Source organism: Tauraco erythrolophus, chromosome 7 (genome assembly GCF_009769465.1).
Source record: "Tauraco erythrolophus isolate bTauEry1 chromosome 7, bTauEry1.pri, whole genome shotgun sequence".
In the NCBI taxonomy this organism is placed as follows: Eukaryota; Metazoa; Chordata; class Aves; order Musophagiformes; family Musophagidae; genus Tauraco; species Tauraco erythrolophus.
Window position 1 is genome coordinate 56,960,950 of NC_141471.1, and position 24,317 is coordinate 56,985,266.

Genomic DNA, 24,317 nt, shown 5'->3' on the forward strand with positions numbered 1-24,317 from the left:
AATGAACAAAAACTGAAGAAGCTTAAACCGCCACAGTTAAGAAAGAAATTCCATAAATGTGTCTAAGGGAAAGTCCAGAGGCCTGAAGTACTTTCTTTGCAAAACTATTCAGATAATTTCCTAACCAGCTGGAGGTAGGTGAACTACTTTTTAAACACTTTGCTTTGTTGCTTATGATCCCAAATGATCTCTATTGCTTGTCTGAACTATCACTTCACTGCTTGCTGACAAATTAAATCTTCTTAAAGGAGCTTTTTCTACATAATGTGACAGAAGACACATTGTCTCAATATGAAACAATATGGGAATAGTGTCCTTATTTTTCTAATATTAATATTAGAAGAGACACAATCAACATTCACCCTTCTCAATTCTACTAGATGCACAGAAGATTTGGGAAGTGGGCACTTGCTTTTGAGATTTTCTTTGCATTTTACCTCCAACCAGCACGGTAGGACAACTCACCCACTATGCTCTTGCAACTGTGTGAACTGCCAGTGCAACGCCTGCTTAACCTGAGGGTTCTGAGCCAAGCTGTCCAGTGGCATGTGGTTTCCAGGAACTCACCTATTTCATGTAACAGTACAGATGTTGGTGAAGAATGCACCAGTTTGAAAGTAGAGCCGGGAGTAAGAAAACAAGCAGGACCATTAACCCTAATTTAGCAACAAGTTCCCTGTCTGAAGACACTTGTTATGGACCCTGTAGAGGCCCAGACATCATCAGTAACTGGCCTGGATCTCCCCCAAAGTGCTTATCATTTGTTGTTATTACACACGGCAACATTCGGCACTTTGGCTTAGCAGAATGTGATCTTACGCTTCTGTGAGCACGTGAAAACATATAGAAATAACACAAGGTGACCCCTCTCTACCAGCAGACTGGGCTTTAACCTGTGTCCATGTACAATTCTCAGCGTGAGGGCTCTTTCATGTCACACAGAGCTCTGCTGGAAGTGTCAAACTGTCACATGTTACTCTCCTTGCCTAGTCAGAAATTTCCATTTCCTTACATACTCTTGTACAAAGTACTGCAAATCAGAGCAATGGAAGAACAGCTTTAAGCCAGGATAACTCGTGCTGAATGGTATTCGAACGGCGAAATGAAGATGATCATCAATATTACATGACAGATGAAAAATTGCTTGAGGTATCATGGTGCTCCCAGAGCGTTCTTATAATGCAGGTGGTTACTCTGCAAATAGAACAACCTGATAAGCATATGAGGGGAATATCGTAACGAATTAATATCAGTAAATGTATCATCTCTCAGTCTGTAGGACTTTATTTTGGTGTTGAGGCCCTACAAAACTGAGTTTGGACTTTATTTTGGTGTTGAGGCCCTACAAAACTGAGTTTGGACTTTATTTTGGTGTTGAGGCCCTACAAAACTGAGTTTACTCTTTCACTTCTGAATTTGCTCAAGATTCCAGCCTGCAGCTATTTCTACAGTTTTGTTTCCCTATTCCAGATTTTTTTTCAAGTTTAGCAGCTAAACCAAATCAACCATGTCATTCAGCTGCAAAAAAAAAAAACCACAAACATCTGGCTTCTGTTTACGTGTACAGTGACAGAGAACCTTAGGAAAGAATCATTCTTCTGAAATAATATATTGCCTAAAATATTTTTTGGAAAACCAACTAGGTGACTGATCTATTTAATGAAACAGCTATGATTCTTCAGTATTTTTCAATTCATATATTCGCATCCATCAATGAAAAGGGCAGGCAGAAGAATGGCTACCACCACCATTCAGCAACAGTTTGCAGTCTTCCTTCTCCACTTGTCCCATAAAGGGACAAAGTTGAAGAAAATCAGGCCCAGGGCCTTCTGTGCAACAGAAACCAATGTGGGTTTTCAGTATGAACACAATGACTTCAGACCAGCTGATGTGCACAGACTGCAACGCAAATGCACGCAGTCAAACATCTCCGTATCGGCTGAATAGAATGCAGCAGGAGAACATGGGGAGTGGCAGTTTGGCTGCTTTAAACTCCTTAGGCAGTAAGGACAGAAAGGGAGGCAGGCACAAGTTCAAGAATGTGCCTGAACAGGGGGCTGAACAGAGAAGCTGGAAGCCAGCTGTGCTCTTTCGCTTTCTGATGTCCATAATTAGGCCATTTCATTGTTTCTGTTTTTCTTGCTGCCAAACTCCACTGGAAAAGAAATATCAGCCCACAAACTCAGCCATCCCACATGGCCTGAGAAGACACCCTTGACATTTTATCAGGGCCACATTCTTACTCTTTGATTATTTTATCCTCCAGCAGCGCAAACGGACCTTTGAGTGAGAACAGATTACGTTGGCTGAGGGTCGCCTTTGTCAAGAGAAGACTTCTGACCAGTACTGAGTTCTTCTAAGAAGCCTATTTGCAGTCTCCATCAGCACAGCTGCTACATCCCTTTTTGGATAAGGACAGCCCGTGTGTCACCTCAGCAGTTAGCTATGGCTGATACAGAACGGTGGGACCACATTCCTATCCCGTGTCCTTCTTTGAGTGTCAACTCCTGGCATCCACACTTGCTGCCAGCTCCCACAGTCACACGTACTGAGCGTGACACACACAAAGCCAGTGTCCCCCTCATGCCTGCCCACCTCTAAGCCTGTGTCTCATACACTTTACTGAAAGATCTCTGCCAGTTCCCTGATCATCTATGTCAGTTCCAGCTCCTCAGCTCGACCTGGGACCCCTCAGTGAGATACATCTGATGCTTGGAGCTACAGAGAAGTTGAGGCTTGGTGGATGCCTCATGACAGGGCCTTCCACTTAATTAAGTCCTGTTAGAAGGCGTTTTTCTCAGACTAGTTTCCAGGTCATCCCCCCTGCCCCCACCATATAACCTCCCCCACATAGGCTCATCTGTCACATAACTTGATGTGGTACCTTGACCATCCTCCTCCAGGTAGGAGTATTCAGTGACATTTCTGCTGCCTTTTTCCCCACTCACACTTTCATGTCTATACAGCTTGACCTAATTATCCCTAAACTATTTTACAGTTTGCATTTTAATTTGAGTAAATCTATTTAGTCTATTTATTTACTTTTACTCTTTCCTGTAGTGGAGATACTGGTCTGACGGGGAACACCAGCGAATCACACCTATTATGTCGGGCTCCTTTAATTCCAAAGAGATTCCTCATTCTTTGCTGTCTGTTGCCATTTCGGGTGTAATTTAAAAACAGCAGGCAGCAATTGCACTCTCAGATCTCATTAATACTTACTAAGCCCTTCCAACAAGAAGCAGCAGACTAAAGAGTATTTCTTCAAGGTGATGGGCAAACGTGCCAAAGTTGCCTTTAATTTATGTCGCCACTGACACTTTTCAATCACATAGACTCTTTTTATTTGCACGCTATACTCATTCTGCTTTACATGATTTCTCCTCTCTGTGTAAGAACACTGACAATCTAGCAACTGCCTTTCATGTTATCCAAGTTTATTTTTCAGTTCTGGGTTATGCCTGCCTTCAATAATTAACAACTTCATAAATTACATCCACAAAGTATAACCTATACTACAAGTTTTAATGTATCATTTATCTTTGTAGCTAATTAAGCCTTTTGCATTAAGACAAGAAGTCATGAAATACATCAGGCACAGTTAGGTCAACAACTATTTAGCCAAGAAAGGAATTAAAAAAAGGACAGGATATTGCTAGAGTCATTTCCATGTTTTAAGAAAAGTCTCAGCTCAGGACTCAAACTACTTACCTCTCCTTGCCAGATTGGGTTAACAGTATTACACATGATCTTAGATCTCTTCTCCTGTCCGTGATGAGGAAGCGCTGGGAAGATGCTATGTTTTCCAGGCTGGATGGAAATCTTCAGATAAGGATCTGGATTGAAGAACATTCCTTTCTTCAGACCAAAAGCCTGGAAATCTGAAAGAAGGTAAATAAATTGATTATTTTTCACATTCCAGGTAGGTCTCCAGGATGGTAGGAGCAGCATACGGGAAACTGGTAAGGAATTCAAGTAACATGGCAGAAATATGAAAAAATCACACTGTGTTTCTTGTGAAGCAACGTAAAGCCAAACCACAATGTTCTTCTGATTTAGGATTTACAAATGATTATATAATGAAATTACAAATTTTACAGCCTGATTGTGCAGAGTGATCTGGCTTCTAAATCAATATTTATGCAACTTAAATCAAGCTATCTGATTATTTTTCTAAGGAGCTAAGCACTTGCTCAGCCTGACTCCAGTGGCAAGACTACTCTGAAAAAGAGATCCATTCATTTAATCACATAGACATGGCATTCGGTACCCAACGTGTGTCACTTCTCCTAGGCATCAATTTTCTCTTTCTCTGAATCTTAGCTTTTAGACCACTTCTTTCTACATGAGAAGTCATTTTACATTTTCTCCACTTTAAAACATTTCCTTCCCTGCACAGGTTAACTTTACCTGTAGTAACTTAGGAAAACTCTTGTATATAAAGTTCAAATTTTAAGCGGGGCTTAAATTGAGTTTAATATGAGCATAATATGAGTTGTGCAGACTAAAAATCCCCGGACACTTATTTCAAAATTTACTTGTAACGCTCTAAAGACAGACATGAAGTCCATTACGATTCGTCCCTGTGAAGCCAATGAAATACAAACCTATCTACAGATGCATCATAAATTTTGGCTCAACAGCTACAAACTAAAGCTTCTGGCCTTCTCTTTTTCCAGATGTATTTCTAAGCTTTCTTTGGAAAATATAAGCACTTGTTTATACTAGTGAGTTCAGTAGCTATTTATTTTCCACCACTCTGCACAGAGATTGTCTTCCTCTGTTTAAAACGCCATTTGACATAGGGCTATAAGCACTGAGCTGCATTCTGGCTACTTTCTTTTGCTGTGTTGAAGAGGGATAAAGTATTAGTCAAGATAGTTTCCAAAACTGCTTAGATGTATACCTAAGCATTGAAGTTAAACACATATTTTTTTCTTTTAGGCAGGTTTTGAAAACATTAATTTTCACAGTCTTTTAATTCTTTCCTGATTAAAACCCCAATTATTCTGGCAGGTTGCAGCAGACCATTTAAAACCCTCCAGGCAGATATTTTGGATGGATGCAAAAATCATACACTTTCCACACCAACACCATCGTTTTTTCCAGAAAACAGCTCTATCAAGACCAGAGATAAGACTCACCCAGTTGTATTTACTTCCTTAACACATGGTAATAGCCAACACAATAAAATGTGCAAGTTAAAAAGAACTGGTTTTCTTCTGGTTGATTTTAATCATCTATTCCAGCACACAATTCATGTTGCAGATATACAGAAGTTGTTGGACAGATGGTTTTGAAACAGACTGTATTTTAGGAATCTCATTCTTGTGATGTTCTCTGACAATTAACAAAAAAGAAGAGATACCACTACTAATAGTTTAGTTGCAAGCACTTTGCTGACAGTATGTACCGCCATGGTCCTAGCGACACTATTACACAAAGAAAATTATCTGGTTCAAACTGGTAACACCATTTTTTTTTTTCTGAGGGTACAATCTCTGTGTAAGCAGCATGTACCTGATCTATCAGCCCTGCTGAAATCCTATATGGCAAATTCTTTTTTTTTTTTTTTTTGAAGTTGTACCATTAGAAATATATTCCAGAAATAGAAACCAAGATTGCAAAAGCACTATGAATGACAAGGCCCAGCAGTGTAATAGTGTCAGGCTGCTAACATGTGAGAGGAGAGAAAGACCTCTGGGATCTTATTTTCTTTCTCTCTGATGTTTCCTCAAAAGATTCTGAAACTGAAATATTTATTGCTGTATATGTTTCTGATTTTTTTCCTTCAAAGAGAGACCGCACTATGTTTGGGTACCACTGTGTAAAGAAATGGCCTATTGACAGACAGAAATTAAAATAGCTAGTACTCAATTATATATACTTATATATTATGTATCATAAAGAACATATATATTATGATGACCTACCAGCCTCTTCCCACTTGTGGGAATTAAGTACAGTCATGAAGGCGAAGGCACTTCTAATCTAGTTAGCAGTCTAATTTTTGCATTTCGATAAGAAAAAATGACTTAGCTAAGCACACATTTTATTTGTCTTATTTTCTTGCTTAAATTGCATAATACTACAAATTTTCTAAAAAGTCAGCTATAAACTTCAATTTTTAATTTTTTAATGCCCAAAGCACTCATAGGGATAGCAGAAATAGCTTTCTCAAGGACAGATATTTGTTATACTTACATATCTCACTACGAATTCTCAGCACTGTGAAAAATAGAGCATCAAAAATACAAAAGCTCTGAATGGGCATGGCAGATATCCAGAAGAATGAATGGGTATCTGCAGATATCCAGAAGTTGTCCATTTAATTTGAAGTGGAACCTATGGATGCTGTAACTTCTTGTAACCAAAGGCTCAGGTACTCTCTTACCACTGCTGTGTAGCATCCCAACAGAAGAACTCCAGCTATCCTGCTTCCCCAAATGAAAATACTTTTCTCTTATTTGTATTGTCTTCAGAAAAAGGTTCTGAAGAAACTAAATATTTAAGCGATGGTTTAAGGTTAACTGAATTTAAATCTTTGGCAAAACCAATGAATTCCAGAAGGCTTGGATATGTCTTGCTATACACTGTAGTTTTACAGTGTATTTCTTGGAGGCATGAGGAAACACTACCAAGATAACTCATCTATGCTTTGCAAAGGTGTCCCCAACACAAGAAGGACATGGAGCTGCTGGAGCAGGTCCAGAGGAGCCACGAAGATGATCTGAGGGCTGGAGCACCTCTGCTATGAAGACATGCTGAGAGAGTTGGGGCTGTTCAGCCTGGAGAAGAGAAGGCTCCGGGGTGATCTTATTGCAGTCTTCCAGTACCTAAAGGGGGCCTACAGGAAAGCTGGAGAGGGCGTGTAGTGATAAGACAAGGGGCAATGGCTGTAAACTGAAAGAGGGCAGATTTAGATTAGATATAAGGAAAAAAATTTCACTCTGAGGGTGATGAGGCACTGAAACAGGTTGCTCAGAGAAGTTGTAGATGCCCCATCCCTGGAAGTGCCCGTGTGCGCCGAGATCTGCTGCTCTGCAGCAGGTCGGTCTGGCGCAGCTCCTTTGGCAACTGAGTAGTTGAATTCAAAGCCTTTTGAGGCCTTTAAATTTGTCAGTCTAGAGCACTGCAGTACTTTGTAGGTACAGGTGCACTGGAGGTGGTAGAAAGTCATCTCACTTTCACACAAGTTCTGATGGATAAGAAAAAGTTGAGTGATTGGTAACTCAGGTTTATAAATACATCTGGGCAAGTTAGCTTGAGCTGGGGATGGCAGAAGAAGAGGTAGGTTTATAGCAATATTAAACAAACAAAAAATATTTAGTAGCTAGAACTCCTGTTACAAAGTCACTCACTAGGGTTTCCAAGAATGGTTGGAAGATAAAGCGTATCATATCTGCATTCTCATCAAGCATTTCATAGTAACTACTATGATCAAAATGACCCTTAGTGGATATAATACTATTTTCAGTTGTGATTTATACTCTGACTTCCATAAACTGACAACTGATGTTACCTGAATGTCTAGTCTAAAAGCCACACAAAAATAACAACATTTCTCAGAGAGGTGTGATGAGGATAAATGCCTGAATGTTTGTGAAATATCTAGATCTTCTGGTCACTTGTTCCACAAGAACACTTATAAATAAAGAGTGTGCAAACACATGAGATATGTGAAATATTAAAGCTTGAAAAAAGTTATTTGATGCAACATACAGCTAGGAGGCATATCCTGCAAACCTCATGATAACACTTTCTAAATATACCAGCCAACAGGATAGTTTCAAGGGCTTTCAGCAAACGCGTTATGCTGCTGCTAAACCATGAACTTTCAGTGAAGTGAGTGGTAAATCTCGGGAAGCTTAGCACATTTCTTCTTTCCGTACTTCACACGAGATAGCTCCGACACTTCAGCCACCTTATCAGAAGTGTGACATTCACTGGTAACAGTAGAAAAGTCATGTCAGAAAGTAAATGCAAAAAATACAGCTTTCCTTAAAGAATGAAGAGGGATTTTTGGCAAGGGCATGTAGTGGCAAGGGGCAACGGCTTTATACTGAAAAAGGGTAGATTTAGATTAGATATTAGGAAAAAATTCTTCACTCTGAGGGTGGAGAGGCACTGGAACAGGTTGCCCCAAGAAGCTGTGGATGCCCCATCCCTGGAAGCGTTCAAGGCCAGGTTGGATGAGGCTTTGAACTACCTGATCTAGGGGAAGGTGTCCCTGCCCCATAGCAGGGAGGTTGGAACTAGATGATCTTTAAGGTTCCTTCCAACCCAAACCCTTCTATGATTCTATGACTCTATTTAATCTAGCTAAATTAGGTTTACAGTATTTTTCTTGGTATTTTAAATAATGAAAGCTATAATAATACAGTCATATAAATGATTAAGCAGCTTAATCATGGGAAATTATCTTCTTTGAGATCAGTGTTGCTAATGAACCTATTAACCTGAACTAACCTTTCACAGGACCAACTTCCAGTCTTCAAAGAAGTAAACACGAAGAAAACAAATCTCCTACTACCATAACACGAACTCACAGCTATTCCTATTCTCAACAAGCTAGTGAGAAGCATTTTGCCCCAAAGCATTAGTTATAGTTTTTTTTTTCTTTGACATTCTTATTCAATCCAGAAATCTCTTCTCAGGCAAAACTCCCAGTGAAACCAGTTGGATTTTGTCCAAGCAAATGCTCAATAAAACTACAGAAAGAATAAAGCACTTCGTCACCAACTTTTAGAAAGAAACTGTTTCTGCACAGTTCATTTTAACACAGGGTCTCACTGGAGTGTCTGAACAGTGGAGCAAGCAATACAAGCCAGCTGAAATGGACTGATGTTGTTCAGCATTTCTAGGGATTTGGCCGACTTTGAGATTTTTCCCTCCCATTCTAATAATTTTTTCTTCTTAAAAAATGATATGGCAGAAGGCATAGCTCTTCTTGCATTCTTTAGATGATGAACAACTTCGGGCATGATGGCTCTGTGTTGGTGCAGCACCTAACGCAATGGTCCCCAGTCAGACTAATAGTCTTACACCTTTTTTTTTTAATTGCAACTAAATCAACCACAATTTGGAAACCTAACTTTTAAGCAATGACAATGAAGGCCACAGTATACCAAAATATAGATATTGAAAAGGAGAAGTCTATACAAGCTGAAAGGGCTCGTGACAATAGAGAGGTTATTGCTGTGATAATGCAAACAGAAAGGAATCCCAGCTCCTTCCAATGCCTCTGGAAGGCCTGGCTTGATTTGCATTTTATTAGCTAGCGTAACAGATACATGGGTAGCAATAATTTTACTTTGAGAGAGACAACAACTTTTTTTGTTGTTGATTAAATAAGAAGGTAATAAATAAATCCTTGTGATGTATTAATCTGTTAATTTCAGAAAGGCTGAAACTGAGCTATTTACTAAAGATTTTTTTATAAAATAATTGAGAGCTCAAAGCCTTTCAAATATCTGGCTGTGATGATGCTATTAATACAGATACGATACAAATGTAAATGAATCACTGTGAACAACTAGAATAAGATATCCCAATGTATTATATTACATGGTATGGTCTTTGTATACTTTGAATCAAGCTGTAAATTAGATAGTTTAGTTTATAAAAGGGCCCACTGAGACCACATTATTTAGCAGTCTCACAAATTATTACTCTTGACGTCTCTTGGTCTACTAGGCCAAAGAATCTGAGAGAATGAAAAAAATGTTACTAATTCTGGGCAACATTTTCTGTGTAAGATTACTTAAGAATATTAAAAAAAATATTAACTCTACTTATTAACTCCACTTTAGTTTTGATGAGCTAAACCCATGGCTTTATGAAATGAATGTGACTGGGTGCGTGCCCAGTGTCCAACCTAGCAAAAATAAGTGATGTGTAAAAAGAGTCCCATCTAAATGTCAGTCTAACCTGCCACATAGCATATATAACCTCTTGAGAACCACAATGGTCACCTATTTTGGAAAAGCAGTCTTGCATGCTTAATATTAGGGAGATACAGAAGTTCTAGTTGATTTTATCGCAACTTAGAGGGAAGCTTGAAATAAAATCATGTAGTGTGATGCTTATCTGAGTGTAGGACTTTATACAAAAAGGCCTACACTTGTAAAAACTGTGAACTATGGTAGCGAGCGTAACAAATCCGCTACTTTTACTCTGTGCTACTTCCTCAAAGTTCCAAGTCAAGTTCAGTATCTTCCTTTTTGTCTTCCAGGAGCTAAAAACCACGAAAACCAGATAGCAAGCATAAAACTCCAAAGTGAGAACCTTATTCACAACTACTCCCTTTTGACAAATTGATTTTTTCTACAGAAGTGATTTACAGATTGTTACCAAAACCATATCAAATGGTCTGTAGCTGCTTCACAAAACCATGTTAAGCCTTTAAAACCTGCAGTGACATGCCAAGTAATGAGGCTGAACATTCTTCAGAAAATTTAGAGGACTGAGAGCAGTCTCCTGGCTCAAGAAGTCTGAGAGTCACAGCCGAGCAACGCAGACAAGCTTGTGCACCACGGTGCATGGATCTGCCTCAGGTCCAGATAAAGACTGTGGAACGTGATCTCCAGCAAGCAGAGGACTACCATAAATCACATTTTGCTCCGTAAGTAAAGCGCATGCCTTTGACCTTGCTTTCCCTGACCTACATATGTAGCACCACATTTAATTGTAAACAGGAAAACCTAACTTGGCTCCAAAACTCTACTTGAACAAGACACTTCACGTAATTCTCACTGAAGGAAGAGAGTGTGACAATAATCATAGATATTAATTTTCTGTCTCAGTGTCACTTCTAGAGCAACAGGCAAAAACCCCATGCATAAATATATACATATACACACATACACATGAAAAGTTTTAGTAACTTCAGTTTCCCACTCTCTAGGCTTAAAATTTTCACATCAGAAGTGACTTACCTGACAATGAAAAACTTATCAGCCTCCGACTTCCTTGTCCCTGGATTGAATCTTCATTGGTGATACTTTTAAAAATCTGCTGGAAGAAAAATAATGGTGAGAGACTAATAACTCTTGAACAGACAAATTGCTTAGTAACTGTCTTTTTTACAGATTCTTAGTTTTGCCACTAAGAATCAATCAGATGACCATTAATCAAACCAATATTTTTATCCAAGTAATAATTTAACCATTAGTGGCCTAAGTCATCCCTTCCTGAAGGCTTTTCCTTAAGAAAACTCAATGATACAAAAATACCACTGTAATTTTAATACAGCAGCTCCTTACACAAAAAAGAACTGCTTATTAAACAGGAGATAAAAGTAGCACATAAAGATAGGGATGTGGCCTTCACCTCTAAAAACAATTTCTGTCTTTAACATCTTATTACTAGTGTAGAAAATCTTGTTCCAGAAAGTTTATTGCATACATGTGAGAAAGACTTCTGAAAGGTTACTAATACTCCGTGTGAAAAACAACTGTGAATTATGATAATAAGCATTGAGAGTGATCTGGAAAAAAATAAAAAAAAAAGATCAAGAGATGATAATTTGCCTTCCACCGTTTAGGTTTTCATGTCAGTCTTTGGATCAGCGAGTTTATTGGTGGGCTGCTGTTGTGCAAATTACGACCCGGGCTACCTTCTGGCTTTGGTCAGAACCGGGAAGCAAGAACGCCTTTGAGCCAGTGTCTGAGGTACCAGCAGAAACCCACCATCAGCAGTTTTCACCACTGTTTCCCTGAACAGAGCAGAGGAGATGCCATTGGGAGTCACGCTCCACGTGCAGCAGCGAGGTGGTGCTACTATTACTACCTCCCACCGCCTTTGGACTCAAACCAAGTGCTGCTCTACTCCCGAGCAGCCGCAGCTCCTTGCCACTCTTGCCATTCAGCTTTCAGGCAGAAAAGAAAAAGAGCATTTATGCATTGAAGTTCCAATTCCTGCCAGGAGACAGTAACTGAAGTCCCACTCAGCTGTGACTCATTGCTCAGTATATTAAATATTGTGTATTCAAGCTGAACTTGGAAAACAAGCTGCTCTTTGCCCCTAGAGAGTTCGAAGCCTGGGCAAGGGGGCAGAGCAGCCCAGCTAGCATGGATTAAACAAGCAGCACAGCCAGCAGGTCAAGACAGAAGTGAGGCCTGGATCATAAATACACAGGGTGGATTTAGACATCATTCTAAAAAAAAAAAAAGGCTCTGTTGGACTTGACTTTTCATCATAACAAGTTTGTTTCTTACGGACGATTTAAAAGGGAAAACAAGTACTGAGTAGAGCTGGACTACGAGCACATTCCAGTAGAAATATCCCTGTTGGATCACTGTGAGCGGTTACACTTGTACTTTTGGATTTCTCAGCTAAGCAAGTTTCAATTTATTTATTAAAGCCACCACTGATTTCTAGATAGAGACATGTTTAAATCAGAATATTATATGTGACTATGAGAATTTTATGACAAGAACTCAGTAATCTTTACCATCCAAAATTGTGATCCCACCAAGAAGCAACAACATTTCCTTCTCAAGATGTGTTTTTCATACTACTTCACTGCTGGCATTTATTACACATTATCCTTGAATGCTTACTACTTATGATCTTGTTGGTGATTTTGTCCAGGACAGTAACTGGGCCAACTGACCTAGATATGTGCACATTTGCAAAACACGTGCTTTTTTCCAGTACTTAAACATTTCTCTGGGGTTTTTAGATCTGCCACGAATCAGTGTGAATAGTTTAACAGTCCATGCTTTGAACAGACTGGAGTGGATCTGAAGAGGTCCAGCAAATACCGGCCTGTTCAGAACTTAAAAAATATGGTGCTTTTAAAGAATCCTTTTTGGGACGTATCTACATTACTGAAATTCTATCAAGACAGTCATACTAGAGTATTACACTGGCAAAGCACCCCTAGCATGGCCAAACCTGCACTGGCAAAGCTTGGCATTATACAGAGTAGTAACATATCCAGTCCCATAAGTGAAACAACAAAAAATAAATTTATTTTCTCCTAAAGGATCCATCTATTCTGTGAAACAGGTGTACCCCACACCATACTGTGAAGTGCTCACTCCCCAGTCATGCAATCACAGAGCTGCTGGTACTGCTCCCCCCATTTCCACTCGCCCCATGTTTTCCCATTGAAATTAAGGCAGATGGAGGCTGGAGTGGGGTGAAAAAGCAGGGTACATCCCAGATCTCAGCCTAGTGGTAAGCTGTGAGGAGGCTGGGGTGCACATCTGCACCTGGGAGCTGGGAAGTGCTCCTGTCTTTTTTATTTTATAGACACGACACGTGTGTTATATCAGGGTCAAGTTCTTAAATGACCTGATGGTTAATAAATGTTCCCCCTGGCTTTCAATGGAAAACAGCTCTCACTTAGTGCTTTGGAAGTCTTGATATAATTTTGCTAATCCCAGTTTTCCTAATCCCAGTTCAGACAAAGGTTTAAGGAGGATGCGGCCACAGCTTCCCCCATAGTGATTCCCTCAGTGAAGACCAAAAGGCTGTTGGAGCTGGCTGGGACTGGCTGTGTGGCACGGGGCAGCCCTGGTCTCTCCTCTCATCTAGTTCCTATTTTCACAAAACGAAGAGACTTACTTTTAAAACCCTTAACGATTTTTTCAGAGATCAAAAACTCAGACAGTGTTGTAAAGACAAACCAAGCCTTACGAGCATCTCCTGGTGAGAGGGGCTTTGCACCCCAGATTACAGATTACCCCTGTGGACGCCAGGGGGGGTGCACCAGGCAGGCAGCTGCTTGCAGAAGCAGGTGCTTGCTGCATAGGCAAGGTCTGAAGTTGGGATATGAAAATAAGGCCTAAAAAACCAGTCCTGCTGCATAAATGAATTATATACTCCTTAGGTTATCCCAGCACAACTCTCTGAGACCCAACGCTACATCAAAATGCTAGGCATTTCGGTAATGCCTTACGCTTAACCTCAGTAATCCGGAACACACCACAGCACTTTCTTGAAGCTTTTCCAATTTTCATCCTGTCCAGGTAGCCAAGAAAAGGAACGTGCAGCTGAAAGGCTGAGGGAGAGAGGCGCTGATCATCGGGCTGAGACCTGGACCTGGCATTAAAGACTTCATGCAACTGAGCCAAATGCCTCCTGTATAGCTCTACCATCCTGAACTGTGTTTCTCATCCTCCAGTGGTCTGGTGGCACTGGTCTGCCACTCCCCCCACTCATACACTGCACCTCCTCACCTGCTGTACAGGTCCTCAGGTGCAGCAGGACATGTGTCAGATGGGGCTCGAGCAGGCAGACGTTCTCTCTCAAAGGAAGGAGTGGTTATGCATGGAAGTACCCAGGGAAGAATATTAGGAAGATTGGGAAAGTGATTTACTTTAATACTTTACTTATTATTTAATAATAAGGAGTCAGAAAGAATGGTGTTGGAGGAAGGGAAGCTGCACCAGGAGCTCAGTGTGATTGAGCTCGTTGTGCCAAGCAAGAGAAGCACACAGGTCTTCTCCCCTCAGCACCCTGACCAGCTCAGGTCATCACATTTGCCCTGCTGTCCTACTGAAGGGAAGTCTTTTAGGACCAAACCAAACATAACAGGGACTCAAAAACAAAGAGAAAAGTCTCCCGACATTAAATCTGATTTTCTGAAAAGGAAGAAAACTACGCTGCAGTTTGGATTCACCGTTTTCTAACGCAATACCAGACCGTCCCCAGCAGCGAGGACAAGGCTAAGAGCACTTAGCACAGGCCAGGACAAAGGAGGGCGTGCGGTTGCCAACGCTTGCCAACCACCACACCGCACCGACTGGAGTTCATAGTGTCTTGAGCCCTGGGATGCGGAAGAGCACGGGTCATACTCTTCCTGCTTGCCATTTATCATGAAATAAATCCAGACTGATTTTAGTGGCTACAATAAAATTACACTGGGAGTTTTGTCACTGTAAATAAATGTTGAATTTCATCATCAGGAGCTAAAAAACTCAATCTTCTCAACTGCCACTTAAAGCATAGGTAGTTGACATCTCAGCACTTGACATCCTATGGACATGAAGTCCTTGCTATGAAAAGGAACAAATGTGATTTTCCCTCAATAACTTTGGTGCTCTCTTATGCCCTTGAAGTGAAGTTCAGTTTGAATTAGTTCAATATTTTCAGTTTATAATGTCATGTTTGCACACTGTGCAGTCCATCCTAATTACAAGTCCTGCTGATATGAAACAGGATGAATATGCTTTTATTACATGCTTCTGTCAAATCTAGATACGAAGAGAGGGGATGTGAGCTGCAACTTCAAGCCTAGCTGAATCTCTCAGAAAACCAAAGGCTTCCTGAACCAGATTCAAACCTCCTTTTACTTCCTTTGCTTGTAATCAGATCCGGTGTCATTGCCACTGATGGGAGTGCCTGCACTCAAGTAGTTAGAGAATCACAGAGTCATAGAATGGTTTGGAAGAGAACCTTAAAGATCATCTAGTTCCAACCTCCCTACCACGGGCAGGGACACCCTCCACTACACCAGGTTACTCAAAGCCTCATCCAACCTGGCCTTGAAGACTTCCAGGGATGGAGCAGCCACAACTCCTCTGGGCAACATGTTCCAAGGCCTCACCACCTTCAGAGTGAAAAATTTCTTCCTTATATCTAATCTAAATCTGCCCTCTTTCAGTTTAAAGCCATTGCCCCTTGTCCTACCACTACATACCCTTGTAAAAAGTCCCTCTCCAGCTTTCCTGTAGGCCCCCTTTAAGTACTGGAAGGCTGCTATAAGATCACCTTGGAGCCTTCTCTTCTCCAGGCTGAACAACTCCAACTCTCTCAGCCTGGCTTCACAGGAGAGGTGCTCCAGCACTTGGATCATCTTCATGGCCCTCCTCTGGACCTGCTCCAACAGCTCCATGTCCTCCTTGTGTTGAGGATCCCAGAGCTGAATGCAGTACTCCAGGTGGGATCTCACAAGAGCAGAGGGGCAGAATCACCTCCTTCGACTTGGATAGGGTTGGCTTCTGGACTGCAAGCGCACATTGCTGGCTCATGCTGATCTTCTCATCAACCAACACCCCCAACTCCTTCTCCTCTGGGTTGCTCTCAATCTATTCTCTGCCCAGCCTGTATTTGTGCTTGGCATTGCCTCGACACACATGCAGGACCTTGCACTTGGTCTTGCTGATCTTCATGAGGTATGCACAGGCCCACCTCTCAAGCCTGTCAAGGTCCTTCTGGATGGCATCCTTTCCCTTCAGCGCATCAGTACTTCCTTTAAAATATCCTCCAGTAAACACACCCTGTAAAATCTTCTGGTCTGTTACAGACCTTCCCAATCTCTCAAGCATGGCAAAAGACAACCTCCAGAGCCCATGATGGCTATCTGTGAAACATGAGGAGGTCCGTGAGGCCAGATCCAAGCCTCTCAGGACTTGCTGAACTCAGGAAAAGGTCCATGTTTGGTAGCACTTTTCCTTTTTTTTTCAGTAGAGAGAAAAAAGAAGACAGAAGGAGATGACTGGAAGCTAAATAGAGTCTTGTCCTAACATCACTTTTCCTTGTGAGTAGTTCCTGCAAATGCTGGAGGGAAGTTATGTGACCCTGAATGAGAAAGGAGGCAGGCTTCACACTAGCAAATGGAGCCCTTGAGACTCTCTCCCTCTTTAGCCATGGTATGTGTTATGAAGAAAACCCAAAATATTGAGAAATCACAAAGCACTACAGTTCATCAGCTCTTGCTGAGGCAAAATTCCAAGTGCATCACTAAACCCTTGTTTAAGCAGAAGATAAGAAACAGAGATTCTCATAGCTAATTAAAAATATCTCCTAAAATATCTTATCCTTCACCAGTCCACCTAGATACGCAGAAGAGTAACAAGGACAACACTATTGCTCCTAAAAGTAAAGTAGCTTACAGGGAACTCCTTGGGTGCCCTTTATTCAGCCCCCCTGTACCTCTGTACATACATATAGCGTGAAGGCAGGTCTGGAAGAAGCTGCAACTGTGTTGGCCAGGTGCTGTACCAGAAAATCTGCTTTTGGGCCCCACAGTGATCAGTAATAGCGCAGCATGCTGGTAAATCATGCTTTGCACCACTAAGTCACTTTCAGCATGTTTGTACATTGTGCAGCCCAACTTGAATATTTTAAAAGTCCTGCTGATATGAAATAGGATTAATACCATTTTATTACACGCTTCTACCACAGCTAGACATATACAAGCACTTACTCCTTTTACCCACACACAGCACAGAAAAACACTGTTACACTTTAGTCTTAACATTCTGTAACACACTTCCCTCTCCAGAAGGGCATTTTTGGCCCCTGCAACCACACAAAGAGATTCAACAAAGCTAAGCAAAGTTTCTTTTCCCATAAGTAGAAGAAACATCTGGTTTAAGAAATCTTACTCTTCACTGACAGCCAAAGCACTTCTGTATCAGTAGCTTCTGCTGCAAAAGAATAATATTTAATGATCATAACTGATATACGTTATCTCACATGGGCCAGCATTTCTTACATTTAAAACAGAGGAAATTGCAGTGACATTAAAAACAGTGCTACATTACCTGTTTGTATTTGTTGACCTTATATAGCGAAAATCATGGACACGACTTCATGCCCAATTCAATCAAGTTCCAATTTTAAAGGTGTTAATTAAAATGTAGAATATTTTACACTGACAGCACAGATTGTAACTACAGTAATATTTAATGGGGATTAAATAGTCAGGTATTGTAAACTGGAAAAGCTCTAGCCTGGACCATACTACCTATTCACAAAAGCTTCTCTTTACAAAAGCAGATCTAAGAACATATCAAAGTGTTCAGGGGCTCATGCTTCCAAGCAGCACTATCCAAACCTGTATGGAAGATGGAAGTGTACAATGAAAGAAATCTAGAAACTACAAAAGTGAAGCAGCAAAATATTTTCTGACTGTAGACGAAAAGAAGATGAGAGCATTGCAAAAAGGGAAGGCTGTGACCCGTGCTTGATTCAAGTCACAAGCGAGAAACAACCTCAACATATTCCCAAATTGTGCATCAGTAAACAGAAAAAAATACTGCTAGATGTGTCAGAGCTAAAGACGTGGTGTTGCAGAGCTGGGGGAAAAGACAGGCTGTCCACTAACTGCCTGCATTACGCTTGCTTCAAGCTCCAGTTTTCTGTTCTCTGCTTTTCAAGAGCACTAAACTTGCCCAGAGAATTAAAGTGAAATAAATAAGGTTAATAGCCTGAACTCAATGACCAGGAGCAAAATAAGAAGCTGACGCTTGGTTCTCCATCTCCTTTCACCTCTTTGCATTCCTCAGTTCATCTGAGACCTAAGATGGGTCCAAAACTCCCCAGCCCGACGCAGGGGCAGAGCAGCAGTTTCCACTCTGCACAGCATTGCTGATGTCAGCTTAACCAACTTTGAGCTATTGTTTTAGCAGACCTGTGTGTACATGGCAAGGTCCTAATAAAATTAGTCTCCCCTAACCTAGTTCTGTTGTCTTCTACCATTCTCATCTTGATTTCACTGAACCCTTAACACTAAGACAATTCCTTAAGCAAGTGGCAAACGGCTTACATTTTCCACAGCTCAGCAAGGAAAGGTCTTTTCACAGTAAAGAGCATAAGACATCCTGCCAAGCTCTTGCTTCATATCATGCCATCGTCTTCGGAGGGGGAACAGTCCTCAGTAGATCTGCAAATGGGTGAATACTCCTATTTCCTCATAGTGCTGAATTTAAAAAGAAGTAGTTTTGGGAAAGAAAGGAAAAAAAAAGACTAAATAAACAGACTAAGTGCTTCTTTTCTCTCCATCGCTTGATTTCTTCCACATCTTGGGAACATAGGGCACATTGGGATGTAAGGGGCGAACAGTGAAAGGAGCAAATGACTGTCACTGACAGAATTATGGCTATAATCCCAGGCACCACTTTGAAAATCTAGCCCTAATTAGTGGTAGTGCTTCTGCTACAGCCCTCACTGTTAACAGAATTATCCAGCTCTTGAACACGGTATATTCGACTTATCCTGTTAGCTCGTTAAGCCACTGTGCTGGCACCACAGTACTTTTCTATCAGGTGCTTCCCAACAGCAGTGCCTAACTCCCTGCTGGGCTCTCCACAGCCAGCTCATATCCCTGAAGAACTGTGACCACACACATGTAGAGTCTTCCCCCATGTGTCACGGTCAGCACCGTTCTAGCCTTGGAACACACCACCTTCTCAAAGCCATTCCCTAATTGAGAGAATTTGCCTTTTGCAGGCATATGGCAATTGCTCTGTCTGCAGAAAGCTCCTTTTGCCTCATCTTCCAGCAGTGTTTATTGATTACTTCATTTATTCCCAAGAGACAGAAGCTTTTCATTGCAAAAACTTCTACCCTAGAAACCCTTAAAAAAGGTAGCAAGAAAGCAAGTAAACAATTTTTTTGCCCCATTGAAAATGTTATAAATCCTTTCCTTGGAAGCCAAACCAAATTAGCAGAAGAAAATTGCTGCTTAGTATCATCAGTGAAGTCCTCTAGAAGGCAACTATCAACAGACTTATGACAAGAGGACATTCAATGACAGTACATACCAAGTGTATGAGGTCTCCATGCTGGCATGAAGATATTTCATATTCCCCAACCTACCCTACGTGGGTAGAATGCTGTTTCAGCATACCCTGCAGCTAGCATCGGGATGTTACGAGCAACCATTTTCAATTAAAACAAAATGAAGGATTGAGGCAACAAATCAGTATCTCCCACAGAGTCCAGTATCTTTTTCTTCCAAAATTTTATTAGATTCAGCTTTCCTATTGTTTCAGCAGTTCTGCCTAATAACTTCAGCAATCCTTTGGCAGCAGAGGAAAAGCTTTGATTAGAGATTCTGATCCTCCTTCAGTCTTTGAAACTTCATTTAAATAAACTCTTAGATTTTCAGATATTTAAACACAATCGCACATGCATGTGGATAGGCTTTGGGTTGTGCTTTCTGGGTCGATGGCTGGACTACATCTAAGCAGCACCTGTTTTTTTCTTTACATGTAGCAAACATCTGGGAGGATGCTTTCTGCAGCATCTCTCACCAAGCGCTCACGTGTTGGCTCTGAGGCCGCATGCTATCTGAGCCAGTGAGCCTTTGAGCTCTAATGAGCCTCTCAGCAAGTTTAAAGTGGTTCAAAGGATGACAGTAGTTTACAGTCCCAATGTGTAAAACAAACTCTGGTCGAGTTAGCAGGGAAGAAGGCTCCTTGCAGTTGCTGAACAGCTTTGTGCTTCCCAGAGCTACCATCCTCCAGAAAAAAGCCTCTAAGAAAATCCAGGTTTATGATCACATTTACATCAGGCAGCTGCCTAATGCAAGACAGGATCAGACCTGTACACCTGACAGCAAGAATCACCTGTAAATTTTACCCTGTCCGGAACAGGTAAGCAAGCCCCTACTCCCACTGAAACAACTGTGAGCTCTGCCATTGAGAGGTGACCCAGCCCCACTGGGCACTGTTCAGATCCTGCAACTCTGCCTAAAATTTGCCCTGTAGATTCCAAATTCAAACTTTTCAAGAAAACATTTTGTTTGTATGAAGAACTAAAAAATTGCCGCTCATGCCTTTTCTCTTTGCACTACAGAGCAATCACAGAATCATAGAATGGTTTGGGTTGGAAGGGACCATTAAAGGTCATCTAGTCCAAACTCCCTTGCAATGAGCAGGGACATCTTTGACTAGATCAGAATGCTCAGAGCCCCGTCCAACCTGACCGTGAACACTTCCAGGGATGGGGCATCTACCACCTCTCTGGGCAACCTGTTCCAGTGTTTCATCACCCTCAGCATAAAAAATTTCTTCCTTATACCTAGTCTGAATCTACCCTCTTTTAGTTTAAAGCCATTGCCCCTTGTTCTATCGCAACAGGCCGTACCAAAAAGTCTGGCCTCATCTTTCTTATAAGCCCTTAAAGGCAACAATACGGTCTCCCCACAGCCTTCTCCAGGCTGAACAACCTCAACTCTCAGCCTCCCTTCATAGGAGAGGTGCTCCAGACCTCTGATCATCTTCATGGCTCTCCTCTGGACCCACTCCAACAGGTGCATGTCTTTCCTGTGCAGAGGACTCCAGTGCTGGACGCAGTACTCCAGGTGGGGTCTCAGGAGAGCAGAGCAGAGGGGGAGAATCACCTCCCTGACCTCCTGGTCCCTCTTCTTTGGATGCAGCCCAGGATACAGTTGGCTTTCTGGGCTTCAAGTGCACATTGCAGTCTCATGTCCAGCTTTTCATCCACCAGTAACTCCAAGTCCTTCTCCGCAGGGCTGCTCTCAATGCCTTCAATGACAGTGATCAAAATGCAGGGCATATATAGTGGAATACTCTAAACTGTGACACATCCACCATGTCTTTGGAAGGCAGGAAACTGCGTTAAGGAGCAGTTTGTGCTTCCAGGCAGCCTTCCTTAGAGCTTCAGAAACTCCTCGTTCTCCTAATGTAGTTTGGTTGGGCCAAGTACGCAGATGAGAAATGCTCACATGTGGTAAGAGACAATCACATCATTCGGTGAAGCTGTATTTCAAGAACTGCTCAGTGCATTAGTCTTGCTGTCAAAGAGTCCGGACAAGGGAATCAAGTCAATGACCCTTTACGCCATAAAAGAAGCAGCAAGGCAGTGAACAATGCCCATTCTTCTAAATGAATGCCCCAAATATCAATTCACTATGAATACCATTATTTCCAGAAGTGAGTTACAGACCCTTTACTTTCAACCTTGGATCCTACTTTAGGCAGAAATAAGGCGACTGCAAAGATTTATAGTTTGATTTAAAAAGTAGAGAAATATCTCTGCTACCTCAAATGTTCCTCGATCTTGCTGAATTACTAATAAAACATTTTACTCCACAGAGTATTCTTCTAGTTACGATGGCACAGAAAGGGTAAAGCTGAGAAGAAAGTAAAAAAGAAAAATCATTTTTACAGTATCACTTAGTCAACACAGCCTCATTCACACTCAGTGTTTCTCTATATCTTTTGGCTTATTCTATTTCAGTGAATCCATGTTTGTGGTTTTTTTTTTTTTTTAATTTATTGTTTGTGTGGTTGTTTTTTTTTAATTCTTTTTCTTAAAAATTGCCTTTGTTTTCCTATTTGGCTATTGCTGGCTACAGCATTCACTGTTTTATTTTTCTTAGTTTGCTGCTTTCTATAGCAGTGGGCTTTAAAAAGTCAACAATCTCCTCAAGTGTTGTGGGAATACTGATTGTAATCAAACTGCCACAGAATAATCAATATTGGAAGATATCTCCTGAAGTCATCTGACCCTTCAGTCAAAGCAGGACCAACTTAGAGCAGGCTACTGAGGACCCTGTCCAGTTGAGTTTTCAGTATCGCCAAGGATGGAGATCCCACAAGCTCTCTAGGAAACTTGCTCTAATATTTGACTACTTTCTTGAGGAAAAAAAAGTACTCCTGAGGTCTAATCAGAATTTCCCTCGTTGCAACTTCTGTCTATGGCCTGTTGTCATTTCACCATGCACTGTGAGAAGAGTCTACCTCCTCCTTCCCTACACCATCCATTAGGTAGTTAGAGGCATCAGTAACATCCCACCTAAGACTTCTCTTAAGAATGAGCAAATCCAGCTCTCTCTCTACTACTCCTCATATGTAATGTCAGTGACCAGTCCGAAAGACAAAGAAAACAGGAGCCAGACTCCTCCTGAAAATTACAGTGCTGGGGTGTTACAGCAAAGTTGAGGTATGGCAGAGACTTCTGGAGGGAAGCAGCATGTACAAAATCCAGTCTCCAATAATACCTGACTTCACGACAAGCAATTTGGGCATCACAGAAAGCCTTGTGAAGGATTTGGCCTGCTGCATATTGGACGCAAAAGACTTCTGAACATAAAGTCATTAAATACGACAGGAGGCAAAAAGGATGTCAACTAACTGCAGGAGTGCTGTCACCGCAGAGAAATCATTAGCTTCAGTGTTTATAATGATATACTTCTTGTAGATCTTAACAAATAAATCATATCTTACCAGCAACAGAGGTGTTTTCTGTTGCATGTGTCAGTTTTGATGAATATTAGTGCAGAATTTATCTCAAACACTTCAGTCAACCATGGGAAACCGCTCTGTAGAATAGACAAAGACAATGCAGAGGTTCATACCCCACGCTGCATACGCCATCCACATGGTCCTCATCCAATACTCATATAGAAGAGAAGTGGCCTCCACCCCCGTGCAAACTCCATGTCCTCTGCTTCCCAGATCCCCCTCCTTGCCAAACACACTTACATGAAAGCAGGTGTCTTCTGCAGAAAACATCTTCCCCCTCATTCCCACCAGGAACATTCCTGCCCTCTGCCAGGCAAACAGCTCCTCCCTTCCTTCCTCCCCTGCGCTCACCCGTCTGCAGCTGTACGAGCGGTGATGGGCAAGGAGAGTGCAGATGGGGCAAGAGAGGTGTGCAGAGCTCAGCTGTTGCTGCTGCCATTGCTGGAGCTGGAAGCCATCGTGAGCAGAGGCCAGTGCTGTGTCATGAGGCAAGGCTGCCCTTCCAGCAGCAGCTCTCACTCTATTCTTCTCTTCTTGCATGTCATGGTTTAGCCCAGCCAGCAGCTCAGCCACCACGAGGTTGCTCACTCACTACTCCCCCTCAGTGGGGTGGAGAGGAGAAAAATGTAACAAAAGGCTTGAGGGTTGAGATAGGAACAGGGAGGGATCACCCACCAACCATGGTCCTGGGCAAAATGGACTCAGCTTGGGAACAAATCAAGTTAATTCGTTAACAGCTGATTTCAGAGACAATAACAAGAAACCAAGCCAGATCTTAAAAACACCTTCTCCCCCCCAGCGGCGCAGGGGGACAGGGAACGGGGGAGTTGCAGGTCATTTCATCAGTCATCACACGTTTCTGCTGCTCCTTTCTCAGAGGAGGACGACTCCTTACACTCTTTTCCCCTGCTCCAATGGATCCCCTCCTCACAGGACAGTCCACAGACTTCTCCAACGTGAGTCCTTCCTGCAGGATGCAATCCTTACCCATCAGATTACTCCAGTGTGGGCTTCTTCCCCACATAGTCACAGCTTCTTAGGGAGCTGCCACCTGCTCTGAATGTGGGGTTCTCCATGGGCTTCAGATGCCTCTTCGCCTCGTCGCCAGTGTCCAGCAGCAAACGGAGACCATTCTCTATGACCTCCTTCAGGCACAGGCAACTGTGCTCCAGCATGGGGTCCTCCTTGGGCTGCAGGTGGGTCTCTGCTCCACCATTAATCTCCATGGGCAGCAGAGGGGCTGCTGCCATCTCACCACAGCCTGCAGAGGAACCTCAGCTCCAGCACACCTCCTCCCACTCCATCTTCACTGACCTTGGTGTCTGTGTAGCCATTTCTCTCAGATCTCAGTCCTGTCTCCGCTAC

General features: G+C 42.0%; 1 protein-coding gene across 1 annotated transcript in view; it reads right to left on the reverse strand.

Annotated features, from left to right (window-relative positions):
- Positions 1 to 24,317, reverse strand: part of HECW1 (HECT, C2 and WW domain containing E3 ubiquitin protein ligase 1) — a 179,665-nt gene that overhangs the window by 88,643 nt on the left and 66,705 nt on the right. The window contains 2 exon segments of the mRNA XM_086614549.1: positions 3,712 to 3,881; positions 10,938 to 11,013. Of these exon segments, the coding sequence (XP_086470675.1) occupies positions 3,712 to 3,881; positions 10,938 to 11,013 (246 nt within the window).